This window comes from Melopsittacus undulatus, chromosome 5 (genome assembly GCF_012275295.1).
Source record: "Melopsittacus undulatus isolate bMelUnd1 chromosome 5, bMelUnd1.mat.Z, whole genome shotgun sequence".
NCBI classification, from domain to species: Eukaryota; Metazoa; Chordata; class Aves; order Psittaciformes; family Psittaculidae; genus Melopsittacus; species Melopsittacus undulatus.
Window position 1 is genome coordinate 56,746,761 of NC_047531.1, and position 19,159 is coordinate 56,765,919.

The 19,159-nt window shown below is 35.5% G+C and overlaps 1 protein-coding gene across 1 annotated transcript in view; it reads right to left on the reverse strand.

Moving 5' to 3' along the window:
* Positions 1 to 19,159, reverse strand: part of DCP1B (decapping mRNA 1B) — a 46,074-nt gene that overhangs the window by 17,479 nt on the left and 9,436 nt on the right. Inside the window, exons 4-5 of the mRNA XM_005144413.2 lie at positions 3,262 to 3,328; positions 974 to 1,109 (exon numbers count right to left, since the gene is read on the reverse strand). Of these exons, the coding sequence (XP_005144470.1) occupies positions 974 to 1,109; positions 3,262 to 3,328 (203 nt within the window). The remainder of the gene's footprint in view (positions 1 to 973; positions 1,110 to 3,261; positions 3,329 to 19,159) is intronic.

Here is a 19,159-nt window from a genome sequence, read left to right on the forward strand (position 1 = left end):
CTACACTATATTAAATCCTTATTACAGAAAATACAAAGGTCCTAAGCTTCAAGATAAGCTATTCTACAATAAAAAGGGCTACATTTCAACATAACTCGAGTAGTTTACTATTGTCTTTCTGAGGATCTTATTAGTTGCTGCATTTCAGAAAAAAATAACTTTTCCTCTTTTTAAATTGCTATGTTGAAGATATATTTCTAGATTCAATAACACATATGAGTTTTATTATTGCATGACAAAACATGAAATACAGGAAACGGCAGTAGGAACCTGCAGGCTCTGTAACAATTTGCAGCATATATATGAATAGTTAAAATTCCTAATGTTTATTCCCCAAAGTAAAACGTTTTTGATTGTTCAATAATACAGAGTATTATTAGTCCATTAGTTACTTCTTTATTTAGAAGCCTCAGAAGACCAAAGCAGCACATAGGCTGAAATTACACTACATTTCAACCTTTAATTGCCTTCTATTAGTATCTGAAAGTAGCTAACAAGCACAATTAAAAGCAGTAACTTCACTGTTAAAAGGTCTTCTCTGAAGGAAGCTATTTGTACAAACTACAGAAACTACTAGCAGGTTTGAATACTTCACCCACAAGAAGGACACAACTTCAAGGTGCTACTCAATAAGCAATAAGCATAAGAGCTCTAAGGGTCAAAATGAAAGCTGATTTACACTTCATATTACCCCCCAGTATTCAACAAATAACCAACCATAAATATGCTCTCCTTTCAGAGGTTTTTATTGACAGCATTCTTTCCTTTTGAATCTTTAGGAAATTCTGACAAAACTTTTCTATCAGCCACTTCTACAAAAAATGAGAGAGCACACTGTCAAAATCAGTTTCACATTGAGTAGAACTATTTAAACAAAACCAAACCCAAACCTTTTATGCTTTAAATTGTAATGTAAGTTGGCATCACAATATCGTCAAAAGAAATGCCCTCTTTTGTAGATAGCAAATCTCACCTTTGTATACTCATCTTTGGCCTTGGTAAGCATTCGTAAGATATCCACTTCTTTGTTATTAGCAGAATTCATGATCATTGGGGATGCTCCTGCTCCCACGCCCTGCTTTGCTTTGAATTGCTCCTGTTGAGTTAAGCTGAAAGTTGAAGGTGAGAGGAGAATATACAAGACAAAAAAAACAGACAAGAGTTTAACCATAACTGCTTTATTAACCCAAACTATTTTTACCCCATCTATATTTAAATGTGTAAAAAATCTCTATTAAAATATCTATATTAAAACACAGTTTGGTCAGGCATGAGATTCTTTTTCTCCAATCTTGAATACAGTAGGCCATAGACTAAAATTTCCATAACTCAGTCTTAATTTCTATACCCAGAAGGATCAGGGAATTTAGAGTGTTATTCAGTTCTACTGGTGGTGGAGGATAGCAAACACACACAAATCAGTCATTAACTACTAGCAAATAACCAATTTCCTGCCCCAGCTGTTTTACTATTATTGTAGAATGCTGAGAATTAAAACACACAGCCAATTGGCTGAGCAACAGGGTATTTTTTTATCTATATGAAACACTGCTATTATAAGCCACTACATGTGGTTTACAATTGCAGAGGAATCCTCTGAAAACTAGTTTTTATTGTAGTAAATTACCAGTTTGAGAGTACCTAATCACCACCAACTGAAACTTGAGCTAGTTAACTAAAATGAGCTGTCAAAAACTGGGTTTCTTAAGGTTCATTGCTTATTTTTGTGAATTCATCCCCATCAATTATTTCTTGGGTCAAAACTGACATATTGTATTGCTGTAGGATATCCAGCAAAAGCAACAAACCTCCATCATTGTCACAGTGTGTTTCACAAAGTTTTGTCACTGCAAAATGAAAAGCAGCAGGTATTACTTTAAAAAAGAGATATGGAGGAAATATGACTACCTTCCCATCCAGTATTTTATAACAAATCCCCTCTGGAACATAGTGGTAGAAGAGTTAAAGCACTTTGCTATGGATTGAGATGTGCGAGAATGAGCCTTGTTTGGACTTGTACTGCAGGGTACGTAAATGAGATTTTGTGCACTTGGTAACTTTAGCAGTCAAAGCTGATGTCAATTCCTCAGCATGCTTTTGTCTAGGGAAGCTGTTACACTGGGACAGATAACTTGAAAAGGGCAGATTCACAGGTCTGACAGTGACTTTACATTGCACTCTGTTAGTACCCAATGCTGTCAGCTTGACTGTATCTACCTCCTATGGCTTTTCTTGGGATGACAAAGACCTGGCTCTATGTCATCCCTCCTCCTCTCACTTAAAAGAACTGTGAGATGATGGTATATCCAACCCTATATAGTGCAGGGAACCGGTATATCCAATCTCTGCCTTTGGCCCCCTTTATTATATCCTCTACGTTATAGCTCTAAAAAATTTAGATTGCATATATTGATAATATCTGTAAGAAGACTTCAGTTCCTTTCCCCTCCAAACACAAGAATCTGCAGAATATAGTAATAAAAAAGATCATTGCAAACAAGCCCATCATTAAGCCAGCCAGAGGGCAGAGCAGAAGAATGAGCCCTTTCCATCCTGGACACATGAAGAAAGCAGTGAGAGTAAAAAAAATATCCATGATCTTGTTAGGTTAAAATACAGCTGAGAATACAGTTCTGTTTGAAATTTTAATCTCCGACTTGACTGCAAAATTAAAGATTATATAACATGTAGAAAATAATGTTATGTACATAAAAGTAATGAATTCAAAGCTAATGAAAGTCTTGCTTTATATTCCAAAAACAAAGTGAATTTTGTATCTATTCCTACAAAATGAGGAACCAGGAATTCAACCATGATGTATAAACAGGATAAACCCCACAGAACTGTATTATTACTGTATGCCTTCATGATAGCCCACATTTACACTGATATAACAAAACAAAACAAAAAAAAGATAACAGCAACATTAAAAAGAAAAACTCCCCAAACACAAAAAATACATTAAAACCCCAAAGAATACAGTTCTTCAAAACAGATCTCTGAGTCGTCAGGAAATAAAACAGATGAACTGTTACACTCTGATGTAGCTGGAAAGCTGCACAGCAAATTATGAAAAAGTCTTGCAATATACTGACTTATTTCTGTTTATACAAAATGCAGGTGTGACCTTATTTGCAACAAATTCTATACATATAGCTTTAAAATAGAAAAGTCTGACCATCCTAGCAATATAATGTGCATGTATGTACAGAAATACATACATAAAAAAGGCACAAAAAGTCTTGTTTACCCATCACTTACTTTTTCATGAGCTCTGCAATTCTTTGGCATTCTTCCTTATCATAAAACCAAATCCCATATATGGACACTGTAAATGCACATCAAACACAAACTATGAGCATCTTCTCAAACAGCAATTCTACCTGGTAGACATTTAAAAGTGACCTGTAAAGGAATTTTTAAATTTATTTATGCTTTCCCCATCTATAAACATGACACCTCAGATCCTCCAAATTCAAAAAAAGATCAAAGGCATATCTCTAAGGATGCAAATTACAGGCTCTTGAACCTTCAGTTAAGGCAGAAGTATTTGATTCTTCAGAACACTAAACTTGAGGTTTTTTCCCTTGAAACCTTTTGTTCTCTCATTCTTTTTCAGTTGTTGTATCTATTAGATTTCAGTGGCTAGCATAGGGCAGGTAGTTTTGCACCACACATAAGCAAGGAAGATCTGATTTAATTTTCAACAATGTTCAGATCTACCTTATACACCATCAAAGTTGTTACAGCATGAACTCCCTGTAAATTTCCTGTAATGTTGCTTATTATTTTCACCACCAAAGAAGTAATTATCTGTAGCCAACCCCAGTATAGAAAATCTATATCTAAGTTCAGATGTCCACTAAAGTGTCTACAGTTTTGCCCAGCCATGACAGATTTAAATTTACTAGTAGTTCAAGATTCTCAGACATACACACTGCTAATGAAACCATCATTATGGTAACAGTCACAATGGAACTGCAGTTAGTGCAGGTTCCACAATCGTCATAAAGAGGGAGATTTTTTCCACTCTCAACCACGTTATGCAGCTCTGGCAAAATAGCCTCAGAATAAATCTACAACACAATCTCAAATCAACCCGTCCACATTTGTCCTAGTAACAGTCCTAGTTTTAACCTCAGACACAAATCTGCTGTGTGAAGAGGAAGGGAGAAGCACTTAAAAGGTTAACATGGATTTTCCCCTATCACCTTGTGTAACATCCACACTCCCTTTACATGACATGGTAGCTACCACATAGCTGTCACTTTTTTTTCCACTTTCCCTTCCTGCCATGCTGCAGGCAAAGAGTTTTGCCTTCACCTGACTCAGAAATGTCAATTGCTAATGTCTTAAGATCTAGCCCCTACTATGTTTGATGTTAAAGGGGCATAAGCACTTGCTTAAAAACAACTGCAGCACTGATCCTGATCATGTAGTATTTCCTTACATTAGCAGAATCCAAAAGCAATTGCTTCTTCAATTCCACAGAACCAAAACCGTGGCATATAAGTTCGCTTTGTTGATGTTTGGAAAGAAAACAAATATACAGCTGCTCGTAAGACACAAATGTAATACGTATTGCCATTCCCCCTCAAATTTTCAGCTGTGTGTTATCTTCTATATAGCTAAAAATGGTTCAGTTATTTAATACAGCATACTGGTGAAAAGCCTAAAAAATCCACAAATCAACAGCTATCCTGCAGACATATAAAAAATAACTTCTAAAATATGTACAGTCCTTTTATGAATAATTTTTGAAAAGTGTGATGATTTCTATTATTGACCTAAAAGAAGGCAAGCAACATAATATGCAACAGTGATTCTATAAATGAACAACGTAAAGAGCTGATCTGAACTGCAGAGTATCAGTTTTGTAACATAGATATATTAAAATATGAATTTATATTAGACATTAATATTCTAGCACATTCCAGTGAGCATCCAATAATAAACTGCAAACCTGCACAGAAGCATATGAACGATTCACAAGGTTCCAAAGCACCAACCTATTACACAAAACTACACATCTTTGTGATGGAATATAGTTGAAAACTGTGACTTCGTACTCTTCTCAATGCAACAGCACAGCAAGCAGACCAAAAAGCCCAGACAAGTCAAATTTGTTTTAATCAAGGTTCTTCTTTGTTATAAAAGAATCTCCAGTGCAGAAAAATATTGATGAAACTTTGGCCATCTGCTCCATCTTCTCTTTCTTTTTTTAATGTCTGCCACAGCTGGTGGCACCACCAATATGCAAGACGGGTTGAACAGCTTCACCTTTTGGCCAACTGATCAAACATGTCACAGACTATTTATGAATACCTAATGAATTTGAAAACTGACAGTCCTACGAAAATAACTGCAGTGCTTCTGGCCATTAGAGATTGAAAGACGAATCAACAGCAAGAGCAAGCTAGTTCACGTCAACTCAGTGACAAACACAAGCAAACTGATTACCATAGTAAAACATCATTTCAGCTTTTGCAGCACTACAGCTAATATTTTGAAATACAATTCAAAAAAATGCACACCCATTTCAGATCATGGAACAAGGATACTAATTACTGCTTCTCCCACCAGACCATCACTCAACAATACACCACAATACACCAAAGCTTCTTATCTGAAGTTTTAAGTCATGATACTGAAGTTCCAGAGACCTTTAGCCTAGATGTTAACTGAGCTTCAAACCATCTACCCACTCTTGCTTTCTCACCTCGATTAAATGGTACTTTCAACCAGCCTAGGAAGCACAGCTAAAAGCAAGCTAAGACCAAAACCCAATATCCTCTGCACCTACAGCTCACACATTCAGTAAAGAAATCTGTCAGAAGTGGACAGTCCTCCTCTTCTTCCTTCCACACTTCTCCCATCTGTCCAGAACAGATGAATGCTTCCAAATACACTGACAAATAACCACAATGTACCCCAAGCTCCTTCATGCATTGGAGAACTAGATATCAGTGAGAAGGCAGTAACGTGATGGAAATTTGAAATAACCAGGTATCCAAAGTACACTAACATATGTTTTCATGTTGGATCCTTATCACCTCAAGAACTGTGGCATAAATTCACACTACAGCAGTATATTCTGCTATATCTACATTTAAGGAAATAAAATTGTAAATAGTAGTAGTAAAATAGGGTAGTAAAGTAGTAGTAGTAAAAATGGGTATTAATGGCCATAGTCTTGATTAATGATGAACACAAAATAGCAAATAAAAAAATTATGTGTATGACAATACGTAAGACTACAGGACCAGCAAAAGACCCTAAGATGACTATAAACTGTAACTGGCAAGCTAAGAACCTGGCATGCTCTTCACTAATAAAAGCTACACAGACATACAGTACAAATTTCACTACAAGATTTCACCAGCATGAAAACACTGCATGACTTATCACGATTAAATCTAAACAGATCACTTTTATCAGCCTTCCATCTCTATCAGACTGTTTGACAAAAAGGAAATCCTGATCTAAGTATCATCTGTAGGGTGGTAATTTCATTAAAATGTTCACATGTTAAAAATGAATCATGTTTCAGTGGAGGCACAACTGAATCACTATACAGCAAATGCACAAAGCAAGTACTTCTGCTGCTGCACAAAAGATGAAATATTAAGTCACTTTTAGGCCCAGCTTTTGCTATACAGTATTCAAGAAGAGATTATTGTAAAAAAAAAACAAAACAGAAGGAAAAACAAAAAGTCAAGTATCTTCTGCTAACCAAGCGAGCCAGTTACATAAAAAGCAGCCAACAAAAGCCCAATAAGGAAAGCTACATTTGTACTGAGAAGATGGTACACAGCTATTCATACACTTTCAATAGCTCCAAAGTAATTTACTAAATGAAATGAGATTTAGTAATGAATCAATCACATTAAAACAAAAAAAAAGGCACCAAAGTTATGATGTTGTTAACAAGATTAAACAAAACTAGGATATAATGCAGCTATCAAATCAACAAGATACAATTAATATTGAATGGGAATAAGCTAAATAAATTACTTAAGTAATCTAATATTAAGAGATATCAGTCTTTAGAATGTTTAGAATCTGAAAAAGGTCTGTTACGCATAAAAAATGAAAATTCAACAAAATCTGTGAAGCTCCTTTAATGTAGCTCAGTGATTGAATTTAAGGAAGTACACTATTTAAGTTTTAAAGCATGACTTCAGAGCCAATTCTACAGCTTCTGCCTTACAATTTTCATTTTTTTGGCTACAGATTTCTCCTGTCCTCACACACACTAGAGCACTCGATACTATTTATAAGCAGAAGATGACAGCTGCTATCTACCAGAATTATAGATGACAATTTCTAACCTCTCAAAATCTGAAACTTTTTATTTATTATGATGATGAAGAATTCATCAACTGCCATAATTCACATTAAGTATCCTGTTAAAAGGGAAGGCATTTCTCTAGGATTATTTATTTTACTCTTCATTTGTCTAGCTTCAACTTCCAGCTATTAGATTTTTGTCTTCTGGATAGGCATTTCCATTACCAAAGTCTTTCCATTATCAAATTACCTGTAGCACATTATTTTAAAGCTATTGCTCCAGACTGCCTACAGTATTTAACCATGGTAAAAATAAATGCAACAATATCATAACTACTGACTAGAGACTCTCTGTACCTAGATACTGTTTTACACTCACTGGTATTAAAAATAAATAAATTATTCTTTAATTTTAATGTTTTATTCTTGATATTAAGCTTCTCAAGGAACTTTATCCCCTACGTACAGCCTAGACTCCTGCTCCTGAATATATATATGCACACTTGGCTATATTAAACAGCAGTTTCTCTACACACATCTTGTGAGGTAGTCAGAGACCTTTATGGTGCTCATCTTTTCTTTCTGCTGTAATGTTTGACTATTCAGCAAACTATCAATGCTTTAATTTCTTTTCCTAGCACTTTTAGAATATTGCAGCTTCCATTTTGCAGGACCTACTGAAAAAAGAACCAAAGTAGGTTATATTCACAATGATACTTTTTCATCTACAAGTTCTTAACTTAAAACATGAACTCAAGCATGCCACTTTGATTCTGTGCTCTTCTGCTCCAGTGCAGATGTAATCCCTTTGTCCCTGATACCATCTTTACAATTACAATATAGGCATATGATGTTCTTTCCCCTTTGCTCAGCTCTAGTAGTAAAGGAGACTTGCCTATTGATAGTTTACGTCCTGCTCTACAGTGTAAAGCAAGAGAGGACTACAACAAAGGAAAGACGATATAAAAACCCTGCAGCTAAGGCAGCTGCACGCTATCTTGGCAAGCCGAATTCCATCTCTGACACTGCCTCAGAGATATTATGCAATGATACATAAGCTGTGAAATGTCATCTTAAGTGGCTGTCACTGACTGCGTATGCTACATTTACCAGTGTTAGATTCGAGGCCCTAAACTTCGGTCTAAGATTTGAATGCATAACCTGCAAAAACACCAGCTACTTATAATCACAACTGAAGCCCATACGAAGTGGGTTTGAACATATGAACGATGTTGAAAAAATTAGGTCTGAGTAATTAATGTCAGACATCCTACACTTAATTGATCTCTGCAATTGTAACTACTCTGCCCTAGGATCCCAATTTGTAAAATGGGAATAGTAGTACTTCTACATTGAGCAAGGTACAACAGTTCAGCTTATTCATTATTTATCAGTTATTATACTGATTAGTATCACAGAAAACAACAAGAAAAAAAAAGCAATTAACAGTTCTGTCACTAGCACACAACTTCAGTGGCATATAACAAAGCAACAGTCCCACATATCAGTAATGATGAAAAAACAGACGTGCTGAGTGGCTGCTCTTTACATGAATGCCATTCAGACTATTTGATAATTGAAGCAAAGCCCTTATTACAAAAGAAGATGATAACATAATTTGAAATTTCATAAGCAAAAAAGAGAGATTGCACAAGCAGCCTTAATTCTGGATTTTGCTAGTTAGGAGTCTTAAAGTTATTTTAATTCTTTACAGCCTTAAACTTCTTTCAAACACAACATTTTGCTTAGCTATTAAGATCTTTAAAAACAAACCACTAGAAGAATACTAAATTCCCTATTATACTGCCACATTGATAGTGATGTGGCTCATCAACAGTACTGGAACTTTTAGGTCTCTTGCTCCTCTACATTGTGTAAAGCAGTACAATACAAATTATATATAAAACTTACTTGTTTTTAAGTAATGGAAATTCAGCTTAGATGTATCCTGTTATTTCTGGAACTTCTCAAAGAGGAACCGATTTTTATGATGTCCCAGGCAATAAAATGTAAAGAAACTGAAGCAAGGCAAGAGTTTTTAAAGCAACAACAAGCCATATTTTGATATAAGCTTAACTTAAATTCCTAAAAAGCTGCTGAAAAAACCCAACAACTTAAATAATCAAACATTTAGTTCTTTCATTTAGAAGTTGATAAGACTCCTGACCTACTTACATGGGGAACTTTTAATATAGACAGAGAAAAGGATAAGTTTGTATTTCCATTATTTCAAATGTTTAAAACATTACATATGACAAACCATTCTATGATTCTATGATCAATCAGGAAAAAAAAATAAGCTATTAAAGGGAAAAGAATCCTTTGCATCCTAATGCAAACTGCTGATCATACATGGAGAGTGAAAAAAGCTGGGTTTCAGCTTAACCAGTCAAATTTAAGTGATGAGGGAACTGCCCAAGCAGCTTCGTTAAAAAAAAAAGACCAAAAAAATAAAAAAAAACCCAAGAAAAAGTACAACAACAAAACCCCCAATAAAATGCTAAAGCCCCTCAAAACCCCTTTCCCCAAAAGCATATGGTTTGACAGTGTGCAATGACTGGCAACACTTCCAAAAGTCAAGAGAAAGTTCCCCACCACCATCTGTTTAATTGTGTCTGGAACTATGCCTTAAAAATCACCACAAGAAACAATTTTTTTGTTGCTAAGATGGACCCTGAAATATCCCTGCCATCTTCTACCAGTCACGACAGCTGTGTTACAGACTTCCAGATAGACTCAGCAAATATTTGACAACTTAAGAGATGGTGGATTGTTTATTAAATCATGTCTGTGACTCTACTGAGATAGCCTGACTTCAGGCAGATTTTTTATCAAAACTTATAAAGAATTCTGTATGAAAAAAATGTCATTTCTGTAGCAGACGTAAACAAGATTGCCTCACTGGAATGCCCCTTAAAGAGCCTCAAAGCTAACATACACTGTAGGGAACTTTAAAGCCCATTGATCCATTTATTTCCATAAAGCTCAGCAGATGTAAGAGTCCATCAGCAGGTTCTTTAGTTTTTGGAAAAGAGCCCAAACGCAAACTGAATTTTCCAGATTTCCTTTAAAATTGCATTCTGTTGATGCTACAAGAAATTTTTAGTCATGACACAGGAATAGCATCTATGTTACGATCCATCTGGCTTTTAGTGCATTTATTTTCCCCCCGCCCACCACTGGTTTTCCAGTCACATCGCCTGACGTTGCATCATCAGTTCCAAATAATTTTTAAACCATGATGATGCATAACACTGAAATTAAGGCAGGAAGTCTGTAGATGTTAGACTATCAATTTCTAAAATAACAAGTTGTTCTTAATAAATCCTTTAATGTTATTATTTCTAAATTGTTCTTAAATAACAAGTGGTTCTCATTACTATTTCACAATAGACTTCTGTAATGTCCACGTCAGACTGGAGCTCCACTGCCTTTTATAACGGAAATGATTAAACAGCCTCATCCAAGGAGCGTAAAAGCCAACTGAAGAGGTATTAAGAAAAACAAATGGTGGGTGAAAGAAAAATATATAAAAGAATGATAGACAATGACAATAGAAAGGTAAGCGAAGAAGCCTGTGGTAAGGCTACAAATCAAATCCAAATATCCTAAGTCAACAGTAGCATTCTTCCTATAATTCCATCAGAGAATGGCTCAGTGGAAAAGACACACAACTCTTCAACACCTGAAACTATCACCTGTGTTAGCTTACTCTATATTCTTTGCTAACTTTCTACAGCAAACCATAAAACATATATTATATATACTGAAATGAAGCCAGGCCCTGATTTATAGGACTCATTGAACATATTACAAAAATGCCATTACACAAATCTGGCTCAATATATGTTCATAACTTCTATTAGGAGAAAAGCTTACATTAGCTTAACACTATCACCAGCAGAAGAGGTTAAACCAGAAACCACACTCTCTGATTCTGCACATCACATTGTACCAACTAGCTAAAATCAATGAGAACTCTTCTCAGTCAAGAAGGGGACAACACTTCCTTCCCAAACTAGCAGCAAAAAAAAAAAAAAAAAAAATAAAAAGTTTGCTTTTATTTGAAAGAATAGGAAGAAGAGCTGCCTTCACCTTCTCAATTTCCAGACCTTTTGTTTCCATCCTTCCTTCCACTGCATTAAGAAAAGCAGCAGCTTCTGTTACAGTTTTTGGTGAGTATCTGGGCTTTTACACCTGTAAGGATAAAATCTGCTCTATGGTATGTGACATACATGGTTAGTAAAGGACTCATCAGATTTGAAAATCATGGTTTTTATTTATAATTTAGTCAAATCTAAGAATATCTTCCCAATGATTTTTAAAATGCATCTCTGAGATACCTAGCAAAGGCCCAAGTACATCTTTAATTCCTGAGCTATACTCAAGTTCAAATTATTCTCCAAACTCTACTGATTTTTCAGTAAAATGGATGTCCCAACTTCAGCTGGGATATTTAATTTCTTCCCAGTAGCTGGTACAGTGCTGTGTTTTGGCTTTAGTCTGAGAACAATACTGATAAGACACCAGTGTTTTAGTTGTTGCTAAGTAGTGCTTGCCCTAAGTCAAGGACTTCCAGTTTCCCATGTTCTGCCAGTGAGGAAGAGCACAAGAACCTGGAGTGGGAGAGTATAGTCAGAACAGCTGACCTGAACTAGCCAAAGGGATATTCCATACCACATCACATCATGCCCAGTATATAAACTGCAAGGGACTGATCACTGCCTTGAGAGGGGCTGGGTCATGGGCTGTGAGCCATTGTACTACAGTAGTATTAGTATTACATTGTACTTTAATAATTAAGCTGTTCTTGTCTCAGTTCTCCTTCTTATCCCACTGGGGAGTGGGTAAGAGAGTGAGTGAGTGGCTCCGTGGTACTTAGTTGATAGCTGAGGTTAAACCATGACAATAGAAAAGAAGAAAAAAAAGAAGGAAAAATATCTAAACTTCAAATAGGTATTTAATAGCATGATATTTTATTTATTCCTGAAACCTGATTTTTTTTTTTTACTATTAATCACTCTGAAGACCTGTCATCCCAAATGGTTTAATTCCCACAAAATTATGAATGACTTCAAAGAGTGTTTCAAAAAGGAAATAAGCAACTTTATAGATGATGTTTCTAATTCTGACTGTTGTGATCTCATCTCTTATTTCTTCACTGCATACCTTCAGATCCTAAGTAATGGAAATGTATTTGCAGATCTGGACTGAGTTCTTAAAAGTCTAAGCCATTTGTATATATATACTTGTTCTTGTAAAAAGTAACAGCTAAGTAATACCACAAGATTAACAAAATTTAAAAAATCAACTTTGTATTTTTCCATTTGTAAGCTCTGTACACCCCATCATTTGAGAGGCAGGCAATTTCTTAATTTTCCCTTAAACCATCTCTATGCCTGAAATCGCTAGAAAAAGAACGTAACTATCCACATAGAAACAGGCAGTCAACTACTCCTCCTGAAATTTCAAATGTTTAATTTCATATTTACAGCATATTATGTTTTGCTTTTACTGATTTGCCACAGCCTGTCAACATGTCAAAGACAACACATTAAAAAGTTCTTCTCTACTACTCTGTAGCCTTTCCTTCTCTTACAATCAGCTGTTATGTTGCCTTCAACACCACCTGCCTATCTGTAGAGCTGCCTTTTGAAATTCTGACGTACAGTTTTTAATGATACAATACAAATACACATGCACAGAAGTGATTTACACTGTTCCCACATAATGACAGGCAAACAGTAATAGGTTTACTCCAGTTGTGGGCAAGTTCATGCTGCGCTCACAAGCTAAATCTCAGTAGCTGGCTACACCTTGGACCCTTTATCATTCACATATGGCCACTGCATTTTCACATGCTTGAAAACTGAAGGGTCATTACATTTAATCTTACAACGTATTTTATACATTTTTGTTAATACTTTATGACCCACGTTTTTCTTGCCAAAGTTTCAACCTAGTAATTTGTTTCAGGAAGATACAAATACCTCTTTGAGCTACCTTAATGCTTTTTTCTTTTGATTGCTGTAATTATTTTTTAACATATCTTAAAATTTTATTTTAACTACTGGAGTTAGTCTTCAGATTACTACAAACATCAGCAGCTTACTGACTTTTTTGCCTTCTTGTAAACCAGACATTCCATGAGAGTATACATATAGAGGGAAAAACAGAACGTACTCCTGAGATCAAGTCTGTCACCATGAAAATGCAATTTAAGCGACAAGCATCTCCTTGTTTTAAACCTGTGACCCAACATGAAAAACTCCTCACATTTACCAAACTCATTTCTATTAGCTGCTAGATATTTCATAATAGCAGCACTGAGAGATACCCCACAATTCTGAGTCCCTTAATATAGAATAGAAATTCATGTAAATTAAATAAAAATTTGAAATTCCGCATTGGGTCATTTTCATTACATTAATTGTATTATTTTAATACAAAAAGTAAAAGTGCATATTTCATTTTGCTTCAGAAGTCAGCAGCACTTTGCCAGTTCATGCAAAATCCTTTAGGAATAAAACATATCAGTAATCATTTTCAGGTTCTTCCATCTATCCCCTCCTTTAGCTTTTAACTCCTTCAGGGCAAATTTTAACCTCTGTTTTCTGTTTGAGACTAAGGATGTACAAAATATTCACGTGAGAGAAACCAGAATAAAACTGGAAGAGAGATGACAACAACAAAAAAAAGCAGTAAAGAACTTCAGGAAGGCATATGATACCTTATATAAATATCCAATGTTATTTCTCTCTTTTCTAATTATTATGAGATTTCATTAACCTTTTCATTGAGAGATGCTACACATTCCTGTGTAGAAGATTTAATACTGGATGTTGCAAAGCAAATAATACTGAAATTTTACAGGAAGGCAGTTTGTTTGACAAAGACAAAAGAATTGGTGGAGGTCATCAAACTGAAAGTCCGTTCCCTGTGTAAGACAATGACTAGCACCAGATGATTCACAAGAAGAATCTTCCTAGTCCCTTTACTGTTGACTTCTGACCTGAAGCATGTGTCTTACATCACTTACTTTTTTTTTTGCCCTGGCTACAGGATCCCTGGCTGGTTTTATTCATATAAACAATACCTCTGTTATGCAAAAGGGTTACTTAAACAGGCTCCAACAGGCCTAGCGGTATGTACGTCTAAAACAGTGAAGCTAGCAGGTAAAACCCACTTTTTCTCTTTTTAAGACTGACTTTAGGTAACACATTATGATATGAAGATTTCACATTTCATTAAAATTTATTAAAGCAAGCTCTGCATTGCAAAACCAACAACAGGGCTGCATCTGCAACCAGTAGAGCAGAGCAGACAGCAAATATTAAGCCAATACTGTTACGAGCTTGTATGCCAGTTACGACAAAAAAACAACACTGCATTTGCAGCCTTAGTGGAATTCCACTGGAGCAGTTGCACCGTGTTTCTGTATAGAACACATTCCTTGTCCTTTAAAGGGTATGCTATCTTATACTTGAGAAGGGTTTCTTTCTTTTTTCCTCCTGTAATTGAAAAGTATTGTTTACTGCCAATTTAAGGCTTGTTTTGACGAAGAGAGAGCTGATGAGACTCTCAAGAGCTTGTATTAAATCAATACTAGACAGAAGTGAGCAGCTTGTATATGCACTATGGGATACACTTGCTCACATATTTATCTTCCATGTTTTGAGAGAAGGTTACAAATATTTTTTTATATACACACATATAAAAGAGTGTGAGTGAGCAAGCTCACATTCCATGAGAAGTTTTCTGTCTATGTCAGGAGTGAAGTCCACCCCCTACTAGACAAACCTATTTTTTTCAAACACAAGAGGATATTATCAGAGAAGTCTGTGCTGATATACAGAAACCAGAGATCGTCATGGCTCGGTGAGGTGATGAGCTGACGGGTGGATGGCGCCCATTATCTTCACTTCTCAATCCAAGTTTTCCTGAAAAATCACAGGGGGAGGAGAAGACTCAAACTGAGCATAAGGCACAGAGGACAAGAAAAGGATTAGGAGCAAAGAGCAAGGAAAGGAAGAATAATGCAAAAGATATTGCAGAGGTTTCAAAGAGCTAGAAAATAGACTCTAGATTAAAAGACTGAGTTAGCAGTACTTTAAAGAAACCTTCAGTCTTTAACTTCTGAACAAGACAATTTTATAAAGTAACTCTGAAGTAAGAAACAATTGACCAAAAGGAATTTATCTTTACTATATACAGAATATACACTCAGGTTCAGCTCTTTCAACTCTCCCTGGAATTTTAAAATGTTTCAAGCCTTTGTTCGACAAGCGTATCACCCGCTACCCAGCCACCACCCAGGGGAACCTGAAACGAAGTATAAGGGGAAGCTGGTGCACGAAACTCAGCTTAACTGCTTCTACATCAAGCCTGGAGGTAAGACATTACCCAGTTGTGTGCACGTAAACTGTATTGGTATCTACCTGCTGGGATAGCTATTCCGTTACTATTTAAATACAACAGTCTGTATAATATACGAAACTACACTAATAACTGATAGTAACAGTTGTGGATAATGTACTGTTAAGTGCTGTGTGTGTGATTCCACTACCACAGGACTTAGATAAGTCTCAAAACTGTGGAGTTAAGTAGATGTATGGCTTCTCTTGGTAATATATTCTTTTGAGAATCCAATGAACATTACTTTCCCACTTCACTTTGATACAAGAGGTAAAAGGAAAAAAAAACCTCAAGGTACATAGGTATAAGGAACAAGAAAGAAAAAGAGGGTTTTTGCAGAAAAATAGCCTGAGAAGTTTAAAACACACAAAAGCTCAAAATATTAAATGCAACTCTGTGTGTGAAGGGACTAACCTGAAAAGAGTGTTAACACAAGAGACTGCTGAAAAACAACTAGCTCTGCAATAGTTTCATTTGCAGAAGAAACATGCTAGCATTTTTACATTGACCTGGAAACATCTATTGTTTTATGCTATACAAGGAGGTGTGTATGAATTAGAGGGTATACAGGTAGTCACATGAAGATAATTCTTTTTTTAAAGAGGTTATCCATTACAACTTGAACTCTAGAGCTTTACTGCATCATATGCCTATCTTATCTTGAAAAGATGTCTGGAATTCCCAGCACTGGCAGTACACTCTCAGCAGTAAATGTCCAGGCAAGCTAATATGCTGCTTATATGATAACATCCATAAATGGGAAACAAAGAACTGTGTTTAGCAGATATATGCAGTATTCTACTCCTATTCTATACAGAAACTCATCTGCAACTGCAGGAAGCTTGAGACACGCTTTGAATTCTATTCCATATACTTTCTCTACCAATCTGTTTGCTCAGGCAGGGATAGAGTTCCTCCATACATAAAATAATTACCAGCCATCAAAAAAAAACTACGTAGCTTTCTTATCTTAGCTCCTTAGCTTGTTTCTTCTCACATGACATAGTTTCTCTGACATACAGATTGGACTCCATCATTCCACAAAACTGAAAATGCACCTGAGGATTACTACACTTTCGTTTTTTTATCACCTTCAGCACACAGCAGAAACACACCATTAGAGCAAAAAGATGGCTTCAGTCATTATAGTTACAGTTGTAAAAAGCTACTTTACAAATGCAAAGCATTCTAAATTGCTTTCTTTGCTCAGTCAAAGACTTCTGCAACTATCAAATCCTCAGGGTAGGAACCATGAGGAAGAAACAACAAAAATGTACTTTGAGGAAAGTCTGAATATAAGTGTCTGTGCTGAACTGGCTGGGGTAGTAAGGGACATGGGTATTATCTATCAAAACTTGTACCTTAATCTTAAGGCCTTCACAACTGGAATGTACAACTTCCACTGAAAAACATGCATCATATTTAAAGGAAAATATAAAGTAACCTGGAAAAAATAGATTTAGAAATACTTATTAGTCCAAACAATTCTGCCTTACAAACAAAAACCAAAAAAGGGTTATTAGAATTTCTTTTCTGTTTTATGTTTGGGTTTTTTTTCATTTGAACCCTAAAAACCTACATCACAGAACTACATTTACTCTCCACAATAAACACACACACAAAATTCCCAAATGACCTAGTAGAATTAACCAATACGGGATAATTCTATCATAATATTAATAATTTAGTTTATTGGCTGGGGCCTCTGCAGGTCACTTATTCTAGCCTTCTCCTCAAAACAGGGATAGCTTCAGGAAGATAGAGAGTTAGGAGAAGAAGAAATAATGATCAACTACAATTTACCACAGAAAGTATATTCTATGGCACTTTTTCAGTCAATCTATTTTTTAAGCAATTTGCATACTCCTTTACAACATATTCTCCTGATCCTTTCACTATGCTAAAAGTCCACTCCTGCTTCCATAGACTTTAGTTACAGATTTCAAAACCAGGTATAAACTCCGGAACAGGCAGGCTTGCTAACCACTAGACAACAAGATCATGATCCCCAATCTTAAGATTCACCTGGTTTGAGTCAGCACCACTGCATGTCCATCAACACCCAACTGCAAAACAGCATTTAGTTATGCCATCAAGTTATAATACTATTTTTATATCTCCACAGGCAAGCACTGAAAGTTTTTAGGCACCCTTGAAAATTAAAATGAGACAAAGCACAAAAATCTAAATCTACAAATATATCTATTTTATCTTTCTATTTATAAAAATGCAAATTAATATCTATACTATTTCAAAGGGGGAATTCTTTTTTTTCCCACATTCCAAAGCAATTTTGACCATCTTTTTAGCACATTAAAACCACTAGCAGATTGATGTACAGCCAACAAACAGAGGAAACGATATGAGAAATGTAATATGAAATAAGTAATGCTTTTATACATGCTTTTATAAACTGGTTTAGGAACAGGTAATTTCTGACTGTAGGTACAGGGAAGTCAATCAACTGAGTGCTAGACAGCATCTCACATGAAAAAAAATATTACTGTCACTTTGCATCTGATAGGCAAGTTTCTTCCTACTCCTATTTATTTGCTTCTCAAGAAAATTTGCACATGACCAACTATAAAATAGCTAAGTTGGAGACAGACTATAAAACAGGTTTCTAAAATAAATAAATGCATGCCACAGGACAAAACTCATGCTGCAACCTTCATTTTCTGGGTTTAGAATTTACAACTTTAATGTATTTTCAGTATGCATATTTTCCTTTTAAATTTAAAAAAGGAAAACAATATCTATGTTTAATAGTGTCAGCATTCCAATGCTCTCAGCAAAACTGAGGTTTCACTTTGAGGTCAGTAACACCCAGGGAAGATAACTGTGACCTCTGCTGCTACTCTGTCTTGCTGAATGCCTGATGAATTTTTATAATGCTGATTAGAGGACAGAGAGTGGAATGGGAAGAAGGAGGAACTATTTGTTTATTTCTCCGAGATAAAAATGTCTCCAAGGACAGAACCTCAGGTAAACCACAAACATTCATATTCTGAACAAATGGCAGTAGTCAGTCCAGGCAGGCCTTTAAAAATAAGCTTTAGCCAAATCTGTTTAGCAAACAACAGGCTAAGAAAAATGTAACTCTAACAAGGGCAAGGTCCTTCTGCCAAAATTACTTTGAATTTCTACAGTTTGCACTTTCACTTTTCAAACACTTTTGCTCCAAGCAGAGAAAGTTTTTCTGAGTTTTAAACTACAGAAGTATTTTCTTCAACAAAACCTGCAGGTTCTAGCAGGCCAGAATAATTATACTGCAATCAAACTTACCCTCAGAACAACTGTTTTTAAGTTATTCAGCTATGACAGAAACATTGTGCTTCGCTTAATGAAGCAGCAACAGAACCAGCAGACCACTAAATTTAAAGAAAAAGAATATTAGTTGAATGAAGAGAAAAACATTTAAAGGTATTCGTTTCAAAATTCAAGAAGACCAGTG